The 14,336-nt window shown below is 35.6% G+C and overlaps 1 protein-coding gene across 4 annotated transcripts in view; it reads right to left on the bottom strand.

Annotated features, from left to right (window-relative positions):
* The window catches only part of CYP20A1 (cytochrome P450 family 20 subfamily A member 1), a 51,563-nt gene that overhangs the window by 22,787 nt on the left and 14,440 nt on the right, over positions 1-14,336 (bottom strand). For 2 of the 4 annotated variants that reach the window (XM_081052048.1, XM_081052050.1), the window contains exons 5-7: positions 9,276-9,314; positions 8,928-9,095; positions 565-643 (exon numbers count right to left, since the gene is read on the bottom strand). In XM_081052048.1, coding sequence (XP_080908174.1) covers positions 565-643; positions 8,928-9,095; positions 9,276-9,314 — 286 coding nt within the window. The remainder of the gene's footprint in view (positions 1-564; positions 644-8,927; positions 9,096-9,275; positions 9,315-14,336) is intronic. The other 2 variants (XM_081052049.1, XM_081052051.1) reach the window with 1 other exon arrangement.

The raw sequence follows: 14,336 nt of genomic DNA, 5'->3' as shown, positions 1-14,336 counted from the left end.
TTCTATGTAGATTTTATAAAGTTATAACCAATGCCAAATAATTTTGAAAATATCTTTATTCAATTTGAATGATAAGAATTTTTTATGTTGCTAATTTTTTACAAATATCTACAAAAGATTTAATCATGCTGATATCGTTTCCTTAGCAATTCCTGTATTGTTGGACATTTAGATTGTTTCTGGTTTTCTACTTGCAGAAATAACATGAATAGAAATATTCATGAATGTTTTCTTCTTTGAGAAAATTTCATCCATTATTTATGGCTCTTAATATGTACCATCAAATTGCCTTCCCAGTATTGTACCCGTACACTTTCCAGTAACCTACAGGCTGTACTAGCTCTACAGCGTTCTCATTCTGCGGTGAGTGCTGGAGTTTCATTTACTAATTCACTACATTTTCCTCTTTTTTGTTTAAAAAAAAACTTTAATTATAGGAAATGTTAGAAAAAAAGAAATAAAAAATATATATGACCTATAATCTTATGATTCAGAGATAAGCCTATTAAAATGGGGGCACATATCCTTTTGTCCTTCCTAAAAATTAAAAATGGCAAAACTTACCATCTTCATATTGTCTTTTCCGAGTTGTACTTTTATCAAGTGATCCATCTAGAAAGCCTTTCCCAATCTCAGACCAAACCTGAAAATAGGAAAACATACCTATTATCTAATAAGTAGATTTTCTAAATACCACCAAGCAATCTAAGCAAATCTAAGCAAATCCAACAGATCTGATAATTAAGCTCCTACTTTAAGTGAACTGTATAGTCATTTACTCGATAGTCTCTCAGGATGGTGTACAAATATATTTTAATAGTTTCAGTCAATGCACTTTCAAACTAATTATAAATGGAAAGTCAAAAGTTCCCTTTCTTTAAAAGAAGTAGGAATGGAGAAGAAAAGAACATGGGCAAAGAGTCAATACTCAATTTTTTATTATAATGGCACCAGTGAATAAAAAGCAAACTCATTGGGAATCCCAAATTTTACTTCACCTGCAATTATTGACGAGCATTAACTAAGATCCAGAAAAAGGTTAAAAATTAGTCTAAGGTTTGAAGTCTAAGGTTAAACAACAGAATAGGCTTCCAATAATTTCAAAATTGGGTAATTAGCTTTCCCCTGAAAAAGCTTTAACTTATTAATAACTCAAAATTTCTGAAACACGGGGAAAGAACACACCACTTACTAATCGATGCTAAATATTTGAAAAATTATTAAGTTTTAAGAGTCCTCAACTCTTACCTTATAAAGATATATCTTTCAGATTAAAGGTAAAAAATTAAACTATTGTAAGTACTGTAAAAACGTATAGTAAATGTTTACATTAAGAATATCCTTAAGGAAAGAAAGGAGTTTCTTAGCATGACACTGAGCACAGGGCAACAATTCATAATGAAAAAGTTGAATTCATTTAGTTACTCCATCCCGAGAACAAAAAGCTAAACAGACTGAAAAATCAGCAACTCTTCTTGAATTTGTAAGACAGGGGGAGGACCCAGGGGAAACTGAGCCTCCAACGACTGGAGAGATTAGCGAAAACAGGGAGTCCCATCTTACCAGAACAGACTCACAGCAGAAACCACCTCAGGATTGGAAAACCTGAAGTGTAATTGACAAACTGCTAGCGGTTCACTATATACAACTCTTGAGAGTTAAAAACTCCAGGGAGATCGAATCATAGGGGGATGCACTAAAATATTATGAGAGTTATCTCCAGGAGCTCAACCAGGTTCCCATAGTAAATACTGGAGAAAAACCCCTTTGAGCTTCCAGCAAGGGAATTTGAAAAAGGAACCAATTTTAAATAAGCCAGAGCACTGTTCTTAACAAGGCCTGCCCTCTGATGAAACTATAATAGTTATAGCTTCTATAATAGTTATAAAGAAACTATAATAGTTATAACCTACCGAGTTTATCAGACCCTATCTGACTTGGGAAAGGGAAATACCCAACTCCAGTCGGGTCTAGCCTTCCACGGAGGAGAAGCATACCAAACTCCAGCCCACTCTAGCCATCGTGTCCCACCTAAGAGGGGAGGAAAAATGGAGACACGCTAGCGAAGTTCACAGTCCAGAGGCACAGGCTCACTAAAAGACTGAGACCTAATCATAGGACCATGGAATGCTTCCCATTTCCCCACTCCTCACCACTACACTACTAAAGGCCTATTTATACCTGTTTCTTTTACCCAGTAATCACATTTGGCTATCAAGAAAAAAATTACAAGGCATACTAAAAGGTAAAAAACACAATTTGAAAAAATAGCAAGCATCAGAACCAGATATGGCAGGGATGCTGGAATTACCAGACCAAGAATTTTAAACAATGATTAACAAGCTAAGGGCTCTAAAGGATCCTTAGGTAAAGGATAAAGTAGAGAGCATACTAGAACAGATAGGCAATGTAAGCAGAGAGATAGAAATCCTAAGAAAGAACCAGAAAGAAATACTAGAGATCAAAAACACTAACAGGAATGAAGAATGCCTTATTAGTACACTGGTCACAGCTTAGAAACAATCTCTGAGCTAGAGGATATATATCAATAGAATCCTTGAAAACAGTTTGTTACAAAACTACACATACTCTTACTATATGATCCAGCAATAGCAATCCTTGGTATTTACCCAAAAGAATTGGAAACCTAAGTCTACACAAAACCTGCACACAGATATTTACAGCAGCTTTATTCATAATTGCCAAAATTCGAAAGAAACCAAGATGTCTTCAGTAGGTGAATGGATAAACTGTCGTACATCCAGACAATGGGATATTACTCAGTGCTAAAAGAAATGAGCTATCAAGCCATGAGAAGACATGGAGGAAGCTTAAATGCATATTACTAAGTAAAAGAAGCCAATCTAAAAAGGCTACGCACTGTATAATTCCAAACATGACATTATGGAAAGGGCAAAACTTTGGATAAATAAAAAGAACAGTGGTTGCCAGGAGTTGGGAGGGGAGAGAGGAGAGATGAATAGACTGAGCACTGAGGATTTTTAGGACAGCAAAAATACTCTGTATGATATAATGATGGATGTATTTCATTCATTTGTCCAAACCCATTGAATGTACAGTAACCAAGTGTGAATCCTTAGGTAAATGTTGGGTGATTATGATGTGTCATGTAGGTCCATCCTTTGGTAACAAATGTATCATTCTGGTGAGTGATGGGGCTACATGTAGAAGCAGAGGGTGTATGGGAAATCTCTGTACCTTGCTCTGTTTCATTGTAAACCTAAAACTGCTATTAAAAAAAAAATAGTCTTTTTCAAAACAGCACTATAAAAGTAAAAGCAAATAAAACTGAGATAAAAATAAAGTTCTTGCAAGTTAGTAAGGAAAAAAAATAACATCAATAGAAATACGGGCAAAGGATACTGACTGAGAAGGCAGCCCACAAAAGAAGAAACACAAGTGTTCAACAAAAATATTAAACTATATTGAACCTTAAAAACAACAAAAGAATTACAAATCTTAATCATGAAATGCCATTTTGACCTATTATGCAAATATTTAAAGGAACAATAATTCTAATATTCTAATGTCAAAAGCACAAGGAAAGTGCACAGTAAATGCTGCTGGGGATTGGGACAATGTTTTTGGAGGGCAGTTCAGAAACACAGTACGCAACTGACTGTGAGGTACATTTCTTCACAGCCTAACATCTGTGACATCAGTTTGCATCTTACAACTGATGTCATCTCCCAACTGTTCTCAGCCACGTAGCAGGCATGATGCAGGCATCATTGCCTCTGCATTCACAAATTGTTTATTATTCCTCTGACAAGACTGGACAACAGCAACTCCTTGGTGTTTCAGATATTAAAATATCACTTGAAGAAAGATTTCAAGTCATGCTTAGAGTCTGAAAACTTCCTTTGACAACTAGCAATGCTAAGAATATACCAGATTCCTACCCAAACTGTATAATTTGAATCTACTCAAACCCAAATTGAGGGACAGTCTACAAAATAAGTGGCTTGTACTTTAAAAAAATGTGAAGTTCAAGAACAGAAAAGAGGCGGCTGGATGGCTCAGTTGGTTGGAGCGCGAGCTCTGAACAACAGGGTTGCCGGTTCAGTTCCCACATGGACCAGTGAGCTGCGCCCTCCACTGCTAGATTGAGGACAGGGAGCTGCCACTGAGGTGCCGGAGGGCTGGCCGGATGGCTCAGGTGGTTAGAGCGTGAGCTCTTAACGACAGGGTTGCTGGTTCAGTTCCCGCATGGGATGGTGGGGTGCGCCCCCTGCAACTAAAGATTGAAAACGGTGACTGGACTTGGAGCTGAGCTGCACCCTCCACGGCTGGATAGAAGGACGACAACTGATGGGTCCTGGAAAAGCACACTGTTCCCCAATATTCCCCAATAAAAATGTGTGTGAGAGAGAGAGAGAGAGAGAGAGAGAGCGAGCAAGCAAGCAAATCTGAGGAACTGTTCCACATTAAAGAGGTTTGACCACTAATAGTAAAGAAATTTGAATATGAGCTCTGGATAAGAGAATAGTATGTTAAATTTCCCAAGCTTGAAAACTATGTTGTCACTATGTAAGAGAATATTCTTGTTTTTAGTGAACACAGGCTGAAGAATTTAGGAAAAAAGAGGTAAAATGTCTACTTTACTCTCAAATGGTTCAGGTGGTGGGGGAAGCAATAGAGACAGATAAAGGGAGGGGGGTTCACAGTGTGAGGGATATAAATGATGAACGTCTAAGTATTACCACGTCTTGTACACCTGAAACTAATAAATTAAAAAAAAAAAACATAAAGAATGAATGACTGACAAAAGCAATTCGGGCAAAACGTAAACCACTGGTGAACTGAGTAAAGGATATATAGGAGTCCCTTGTACTACTTGCAACCTTTCTGTAAGTTTGAAATTATTTCTACTTTGAAGTTATAAGAAAGAAAAAGGCAGAGTAAAAAAATACCAACATAAAAACATGCAAAATCAGTATCAGCAGCTTAGAAAAAACTCCTGGAAATAATAGTGGAGGTCTCTTTTTATTTTATTTTATTTTATTTTTTTGCAAAATAAATCTGTATTTTTTAATTAATTAATTAATTTATTTATTTATTTATTTTTAATTTATTAGTTTCAGGTGTACAAGACAAGGTAATACTTAGACGTTCATCATTTATATCCCTCACACTGTGAACCCCCCTTCCCCCATCCACTATCCCTCCGACCTTGCACCGAGCCATCACATTATATAAATAAAATTATAGTTGGCATTCATTAATGTTTAGCTTCTGGTATACAGTGCCATGATCAGGCATCTACAGTACCCCTTAGGTGGTCTCCCAAATGGGAGGTCTCTTTTTAAAAATGCTGTCTTGTCAATGTGAAAAAAAATCACAAATCAATAACTGAGTCAAAAATGATTGTTCATTAAAATCTGAAGACATTTTAGAAACTCCTTAACCAATTTATTTTGCCTGTACACATAGAGTGGTTTATTCAAGGAAGTGGAATTTAGAGTGAGTTTTCCACTTTTATTTTTACACTCCTGAATATGTGAATGTTTTATCAGAATGTATACTTTTTAAATCATCAAATAAAAGTAATAAAATCATTTTAATGGGAGAAAAACCATAATACTAAATGACAAGGTGGTAAGCCACAGTTCCTAGTGATTGTGTTAAACAAATTATCTTGATTATTTAACTTGTTTTTATAGATTTGAATAAAATAAGGAATGATTTCTCAGAGACCCAATATGCAGTAAATGACCTAAGTATAATTTGAACCAAATAAATTAATGTTGAGAATGATAAAAAAGAGAGAGTATTATTTACTCTAGTTTCGAGAATGCCACACAGATGGCCAACAGACATGAAAAGATGCTCAACATCACTTGTCATCAGGGAAATAAAAATCAAAACCACAATCAGATACCGCCTCACACCTGTCAGAATGGTTAGCATCAAAAAGTCAACAAGTAATAACAGGTGCTGGCCAGGATGTGGAGAAAAGGGAACCCTTATGCACAGTTGGTGAAATTGTAAATTGGTGCAGCCACTATGGAAAACAGATTAGAGAGGCAACCAACTGAATGGGAGAAGATTTTTGCAAACAGTGCCTCCGATAAGGGGCTAATATCCAAAATATGCAAGGAACTCATCATGCAACTCAACAACAAAAGAACAAACAACCCAATTGAAAAATGGGCAGAGGACCTGAAGAGAAATTTCTCCAAAGAGGACATACAAATGGCAAATAGACATTTGAAAAAATGTTCAACATCAATAATCATCAGAGAAATGCAAATAAAAACCACAATGAGATATCACCACACCCCAGTCAGAATGGCTATCATCAACAAGACAAATAGTAACAAGTGTTGGAGAGGCTGTGGAGAAAAAGGAACCCTCATACACTGTTGGTGGGAATGCAGATTGGTGCAGCCGTTATGGAAGGCAGTGTGGAGGTTCCTCAAAAAATTAAAAATAGAATTACCGTATGACCCAGCAATCCCTCTCCTGGGTATCTACCAAAAAATCTGAAAACATTTATCCATAAAGACACGTGTGCTCCAATGTTCACTGCAGCTTTGTCTCTGGTGGCCAAGACATGGAAACAATGAAAATGTCCTTCGATAGATGAATGGATAAAGAAGTTGTGGTATATATACACAATGGAATACTATTCGGTGTTAAGAAAAGATGATATAGGAATATTTGTGACAACATGGATGGATCTTGAGAGTATAATGCTAAGCGAAATAAGTCAGACAGAAAAAGCAGAGAACCATGTGATTTCACTGACATGTAGTATATAAACCAAAAACAACAAAAGAACAAGACAAACAAATGAGAAACAAAAACTCATAGACACAGACAATAGTTTAGTGGTTACCAGAGGGTCAAGGGGATCAAATATATGGCGATGGAAGGAGAACTGACTCTGGGTGGTGAACACACAACAGGATTTATAGATGATGTAATACAGAATTGTACACCTGAAATCTATGTAATTTTACTAACAATTATCACCCAAAAAAACTTTAAAATAAATGAATAAACAAACAAACAAACAGATAAATAAATAAATGAAAAAGAAAACAGTATAGAGATTCCCCAAGAAAATTAAAAATAGAAACTGCCATATGACTCACCAATTCCACTTCTGGGTACTTATTCAAAGAAAATGAGAACATTAATTTGAAAAAGATATATGCATCCCTATGTTCACTAGAGCATTACTGATAATAACGAACATATGGAAGCAACCTAGGTGTCTATCGATAGATGACCAGATAAAGAAAATGTGGTATATGTATTCAACAGAATATTATTCAGCAATAAAAAAGAATGAAACTGGCCGGCCCGGTGGCTCAGGCGGTTGGAGCTCCATGCTCCTAACTCCGAAGGCTGCCAGTTCAATTCCCACATGGGCCAGTGGGCTCTCAACCACAAGGTTGCCAGTTCAATTCCTTGAGTCCCGCAGGGATGGTGGGCAGAGCCCCCTGCAAGGATTGAACACGGCACCTTGAGCTGAGCTGCCGCTGAGCTCCCAGATGGCTCAGTTGGTTGGAGCGCATCCTCTCAACCACAAGGTTGCCGGTTCAACTCCCCCAAGGGATGGTGGGCTGCGCCCCCTGCAATTAGCAACGGCAACTGGACCTGGAGCTGAGCTGCGCCCTCCACAACTAAGACTGAAAGGACAACAACTTGACTTGGAACAAAGTCCTGGAAGTACACACTGTTCCCCAATAAAGTCCCGTTCCCCTTCCCCAATAAAATCTTTAAAAGAAAAAAAAACAAAACCTTGCCATTTGCCACATGGATGGACCTAGATGGTATTATACTAAGTGAAATAAGTCAGACAGAGAAAGACAAATAGTATGATTTCACTTATATGTAAAATCTAAAAAAAAAAAAAAAAAAAAAAAGGGCAAAACAAATTAATGAAAAACAGAAACATACCCATACATAGAGAACAAACTGATGGCTGCCCAAGGGGAGCAGGGCAGGAATGGGTAAAAAAGGTGAAAGGGAATAAGAGATACAAACTTTCAGTTATAAAATAAATAAGCCATGGGGATGTACTATACAGCACAGGGAATATGTCAATAATATTGTAATAACTGTACAGTGACAGATGGTTACTAGACTTACCATGGTGATCTAAGGTATACAAATGTCGAATCACCATGCTATATACTTCAAACTATTATAATATTCCATGTTAAACTTTTTTTAAATAGAGAATAAAAAATTTTTGTTTTTTTTTAAATAGAGAACAACAAATTCCACATGTGAATCTAGAAAAGGCAAACAGTAAATCAACTGTAGATTGAATGAGCCTTTCTTCAAACCTTATTTCATTACTACAGAGGGTGCCAAAAAAATGTATATACATTTTAAGAAAGGAAGAAAACCATTAAGATTGTAATACTCAATATATACAAGTCACATTTGACTTCTGCAATTACAAGAGGTGCTCAAAATGGTTACCATCAGCGTCCAGACACTTCTGATTACAGCGAACTACTGCTTGAGCAACGTTGACCAAAGTGTCCACTTGTATACATTTTTTTGGCACCACCCCCCCCAATATTTTAATACTCCATTGGCTTTAACTTCTTCCTATATAGGACACATTCTACTTATGTTAAATATAGTTTTTCTCTTTATTCTAGAAATCAGTGTTATTTAATAACATACAAGTAAGTACTTGTTGAGTATTAAAACTTCTTCAGTCATCTACTATTTAAATTTCAAAAAGTAATTGATTAAAAAGAGTAATTCTTAAGTTTTTTAAAACCACAACAATTATCTCTGCTTGCACTGATGTTTTTTAGCCCAAAACAAAGAAATGCTATACTATAGAATCTTAAACCTTCTTAAGAGGCAAAGTCTGTGTTATTCAACTATCCAATTTGATGAAAGAATAATTTTAAATTTGATCCTGGACTTACTGTACCATGATTCTTCTGGAAGCGAATGACTTCCTGGTCATCTTCAAATGCACTACCCATGACCATCTGTGTGACAGACTTCATAGCAAAACCAAGCATATGCTGGCAAAGGGGTATATGCTGGGACTCTGGGTAGGAGAGCCATTTATCTAATAATTCTTCTGAAAGCTGAAAGAGAACAGAAGACCACAATGATTTACTATTTCCTCTTGCTAAATCTTAGAAAAATTCAGCAAGCAGATTATTTCATTGAGGATACAGCTCAACTGTGCAATCAAGGTAAGTATCCAGGTGATTACTTCATCTGTCAGGCTAACACTACTAGCGCGGCCTATAATTATAACATACCCTCAATGGTTCAAGTTCAGATTCTGTCAAAGGGCTGATCTGCAAAACAAATAGAATAACCACAACAATAAAAACAAAATATAAATTAAAAGTTCAAAGGCTGGTAAAACCTTAAACCTAATGGAAATTCAGAGACTAAAATCCTAGTATCTAATTAAAAATAGTAAAGGTCCACCACAGAATGCTTGTGATATAGTAAACAATCAATAAATACATGAATATGTTAAAGTCTTAGATATGCTTTAGTAACAGAAAATTCTCAGTCTGTCATTTCTTCATCTAACAAGGATTAAATCCCTTGTGGAATAAAAACAATGTGCAGGAAAAATATCAAAAGCTTTAGAGTCAGAAAAACTTTGGTTTTACTTCTTGTTCTGTCACTTAAAAGTAATGTGACTTTGAGCAATTTAACTTTTCCAAGGTTCGGGTGTCTCAACAATTAAAAGGGGATGACATCTCCTACCTTGCATGGTTGCTGTGATGGGGATAATTATACCCATGTTACATAATGTGTAAAGGTTTTGTGAGGTTATATATATATATAGACTTTATATATATATATAAAGTCCCTTTCATGTTAGGAACTCAAATTTAAGCTCTGTTCCCCTAATTAACTCCACGAAAGTTTTGTCACAATATAAAGGATTAAAATTAATTTTCTGAGAAACAGAATATTCAAAATGAAAAGATTAGTACTACATAGGCTTACACCTACCTACTTAAAGTGAAGTATATGGAACATAACACCTTTTTTTGAAAAAGGGGAAAGGAAGCCTTAATGATTCCACAGTATCAACATTAATGAATTGAGGCAGTTAATATACTTGAAAAGAACTCTGAGACTTGGATGAAGTTTGAAGGAAATAAGAAGATAATGATTATAATAGAACATAACTACATAATTTTACAAATTACTTTCATATTACTAACAAAATAATTCCACATATTTTAAAAGGCTATAACCCTGTAGTTATTATAGAAACCACATAGCTTCCTTTATACTAAAAAGTAAAATGATTTTGGAAACAAACCATTAAAGCAAGGTTATTTCTAGGTGAAAACAGAAGAGCCAATATAAATTTGTCTTATAGGTAATAATGCAAGTTTCAAATAGAAAGGTAAACACGGCGGGGGGTGGGGGAAGCTTTCTTGTAGAAAAAAATAAAACATATTAATAGATGCAAGATAAATCCATAAGATTTCCTTTTGTAAACATTTTCTGAATTTGTTTCAGAAAACATCATTTTTCTTAATAAGCATGGGAGTTTTGCCTCAAAACAATTCTAGGAAAAGGACATAACTTGCAACCATCCAGCTTCGCGCACAAACAGGAAGCCCAACTGGTGTCAGTGTTCACCCCTTAGGTACTGAACTGCAAGACCGTACCTTCTTTATCCCTCAGTCTACTCTTTAAAGTCTAATCCTACACAGGCCTTTTAAAATTGTCGGGCCCAACCCATGTGACATGACACCCTCATGATTTACAGCCTTAGTGTTGAGATATTTGTTTGAATTTATTCTAAGCACCACAAGTCAATGTTGAGCCTTTACGTTGACCCTTACCCTTAAAGCAGAATTTACTTGGGTATAAAGTGTGCATTTCATTGATTTATTTGTTCATTTAATTTTTACAAACTGCTACATTGTTGTCTCACCATTAAGTATGTGTCTTTTTTCCACTTATTTGAAACACCACTTATTAAAGTCATTTATTAAACATTGAATTCCGGTATGAATTTGAAGCTATTTCTTGACATTGTCTTCTTGATCCAGATACAAGCCATCATCATAATTTTGAAATTTTATTGTATGTTTATGTTTCCCATTACTGTTCTCTCAAAATGCTCTAGAAGAGAGACTGATTTCCAGAATGGTGGAGTAAGGATCTTGGTGATCCCATTCTCCCTCTAAAACACTGAAAATATGTGCAAAATAACTAAACAACTAAAATCAACCATTTCGGCACTTTGGCAATTAGCCAAAGTATCCACTGAGAAGTGTGTATCCAACAACAACAACTGAACCTCAGTGAGACAGTGGGGTCTGTGATGTTGTAACTTAAGGTTATTTACATCTCCCTTCTCTCCTCATCTCAGTAGCATGGCAGCCAAAAGCCAACAGCACTGCAGACAACAGAGAGAACTGACACCTTTGGAACGTCATTAAAAGCACCATCATCACTATTCAGCAAAATCATCACCCAAATTAGAAGAGTAGGTAATCCCTATACTCTATCCTTTCCCAAAAGCAAGGCAAAAACTGTCAGAATCAGCCTCTGAAAAACTCTGGAATACAGTAAAAAACACAACAACCAGGGGAAGGCATGAAGAAGAAAGCTGCTGCTGCTTTGTGTAAGACAGCACTGTGGCATTTTAAACAACCTGCCTACCATACCCACACCCCAGGTAGAAAGCATCTATGAGAGCAGCAGCCCATACTCCTGGTGCATTTTGCTAGGAAGTAATACAGACATTATTCTCAAACAACTGTGGTTGTGATTATCAACCTGTCTGGCAGCTCCCATCAAGGACTGGTGCAAAAGCTTCCCTTTGTTTTGTCCAACTCTGAGCATTCGCAGAGCTAGGATAGGTTCCTGGGTGGCTTCTGCTAAAAACATCTAAAGGCACAGTACTGGCCATAACAGCTGGAGCAAGGCACAACATTTAGGACAAACAATAAACAGACCAAGAAGCCCAGAAAGGAAGAGGTTGCAAGAAGAGATAAATGTGGGAGGAAGAGCTTCCTAAAGCTTCTGCATATACCAGGGAATTAAGAAAGCCATGCACATACCCAAGGGCAGGACACATGCTCCTAAAAGGCCTGAGAAGATTACGTTTTCATATCTAGCAGGTGTTCTGGCTCCATCCAAGTAGAAAGTAAAAGCTAAGGTAGAGTTGTACAAGGCCTGGGTAAGTGTTAAAGGAGGACCCCAATGCGAAACCAATCTGCAAATACTGTTAGAGTATTTTTTCTTTTATATTTCTTTTTTTCCTTTGTTGGTTCCAAATGTGTAAGGTAAGCCTGTGGAAACACCAGCTGACCATTAAACTATGACCATAAACTTTTGTTACTAATACTGTGCCTTGTATCACATAACTGCAGTTATTTGCTCATGGCTTAATCCACTTGTTTTGTACAATACACTATGAATCAATGCAAATATAAGTGATTCATGCAGGATTTTTCTCTAGGCACATATCTAGGACATCTGTTAGAGGATTATGGGAATCTCTTAGTTCATGAATCTTGACTAGATTATATTAGGTGGGAATTTTAACAATTTGTTGATGAGCTGCGCTTGATAGTTCAGTGTTACATATTGACTTATGAATAGAAATGTCCAATCTATAATAAATGCTTTCACCCCTAACAGACTTCTTTTTAGAATAGCCTTTCCAATTTTGTCATGTGTGATACATGTACATTTACGTGAAAGACAGAATTACCCTGTTGAATAATAGGAATATGTCTATGCTGGGATGTTCTTTTATCAGCCATATTTATATGATATATAAATTATACATATATGGATATATATACACATATATATATGATTTATAAACTGTAAAGACCAAAAAATGTATGCCATCAATCTTATCATGTGTCCTGAATTATTCAGGACACATGATACACAATATAACTTACAGACTTCTTCAGAATTTTTACATTAAAATACCATGCTAATTTCAACTTATATAAAATTATATTAAAGAAAAATAAGTCTTGAGTTAAAATCTACCTACAAGCAGACTTACAATTCAACAGATAAGATTTTGGAGTACATATCAGTTGTTCTAAAAGAACACAAGGTTTCTTTTTGAAAAAAGTCTCTAGGTAATTATTCAGTAATAATTGTGAAAATATTAGAATTTCAGAGAAGCATTTTTAATTCTATCTTGCATCACGATAATATTATGACTGCAATACTCAAAAAAGATTTAAACAGAAAAAAAACTAGTTAAGCAAAACTACATCCCAGGGTAACAGAACCAAGCTTTAGAGAAGCAATATGCCAGAATGACTGGCATCAAATCCTAGTCCTGCTATTTACTTGGATAAGTTACTTAACCACTCTGTGCTTTAGTTTCTTCATCTGGGAAAAGGGAGAAATAACAATGTATACCTATAAAGTTCTTGTGAGGATTACATGAGTTCATACAAGCTTTTAAACCAATGAACCCAATAATTTTGGCTATTAATAGTATTACTAAGCTGTCAATTAAAAGGATTCTGGACAATGGTCACAAATTCTAAAATCCAGAAATACTTGTTAAATCAGAATTTAACCCAAAAGTCACTGGGTAATACTGGACTGAAGCACACAGAAGCGAGAAGTTACACTCACAGAATTAAAGTGGAGGTTTACATTCAGCTCTGGAACAGAGACGGTCAGAGTAGGAAGGACTCAGAACTCGTAACATGAGGTTTGAGAGGATTAGAGAAATATCAGAACACACAAAGCAGATCTGGACAAAAAATAAAAGGCAAAAGGTTTATTGTGTCAATATGAATTATACAACTTATTTTGGGGTGATAACTCTGGTAAACAGCACTATTCACTTAAAAAAAACCATTCTCAGAGAAGAGAAGAATGCTCTGACAGCAGCACTCTTCAGTCACATTCTCACGGATTAAACATTTATTTGGTATTTCTGACTAATGCCTAAGCTAAGTAACTGGCTTGGGCTATGGGTTTGACAATAAAAATGTGAAACACATTTCTCACATATGGATCCAGTCTATGGACCAAAGCTTGAAAATATGATGACAAGAAACATGAAAATTGAGAAATAATTTTCCAATTGATTTGCCTTTGTTCAAGGAGGAGAAAAAAATGGAATACCGAACAACAGCAAAAAAGATTGAAATAGAGCCTATTATAAAAGATTAAAGAAGTTATAATTACTTAGTTTGAAGCAGAAAAGAAAGAATAATTAAGGCTTTTAATAATAAATATTACTGAATAAAAAGATATTAGGAAAGCAAAGCAAAGAGAAATGGGCAAAATTCCCTGAAGACATACAATTAAATACAAAAAGATTCTTTCAAAAGATTGGTGTT

This window comes from Rhinolophus hipposideros, assembly GCF_964194185.1.
Source record: "Rhinolophus hipposideros genome assembly, chromosome: 6".
In the NCBI taxonomy this organism is placed as follows: Eukaryota; Metazoa; Chordata; class Mammalia; order Chiroptera; family Rhinolophidae; genus Rhinolophus; species Rhinolophus hipposideros.
The sequence above is the reverse complement of the archived record's forward strand: the minus strand, read 5'-3'. Positions and strand labels throughout refer to the sequence as shown.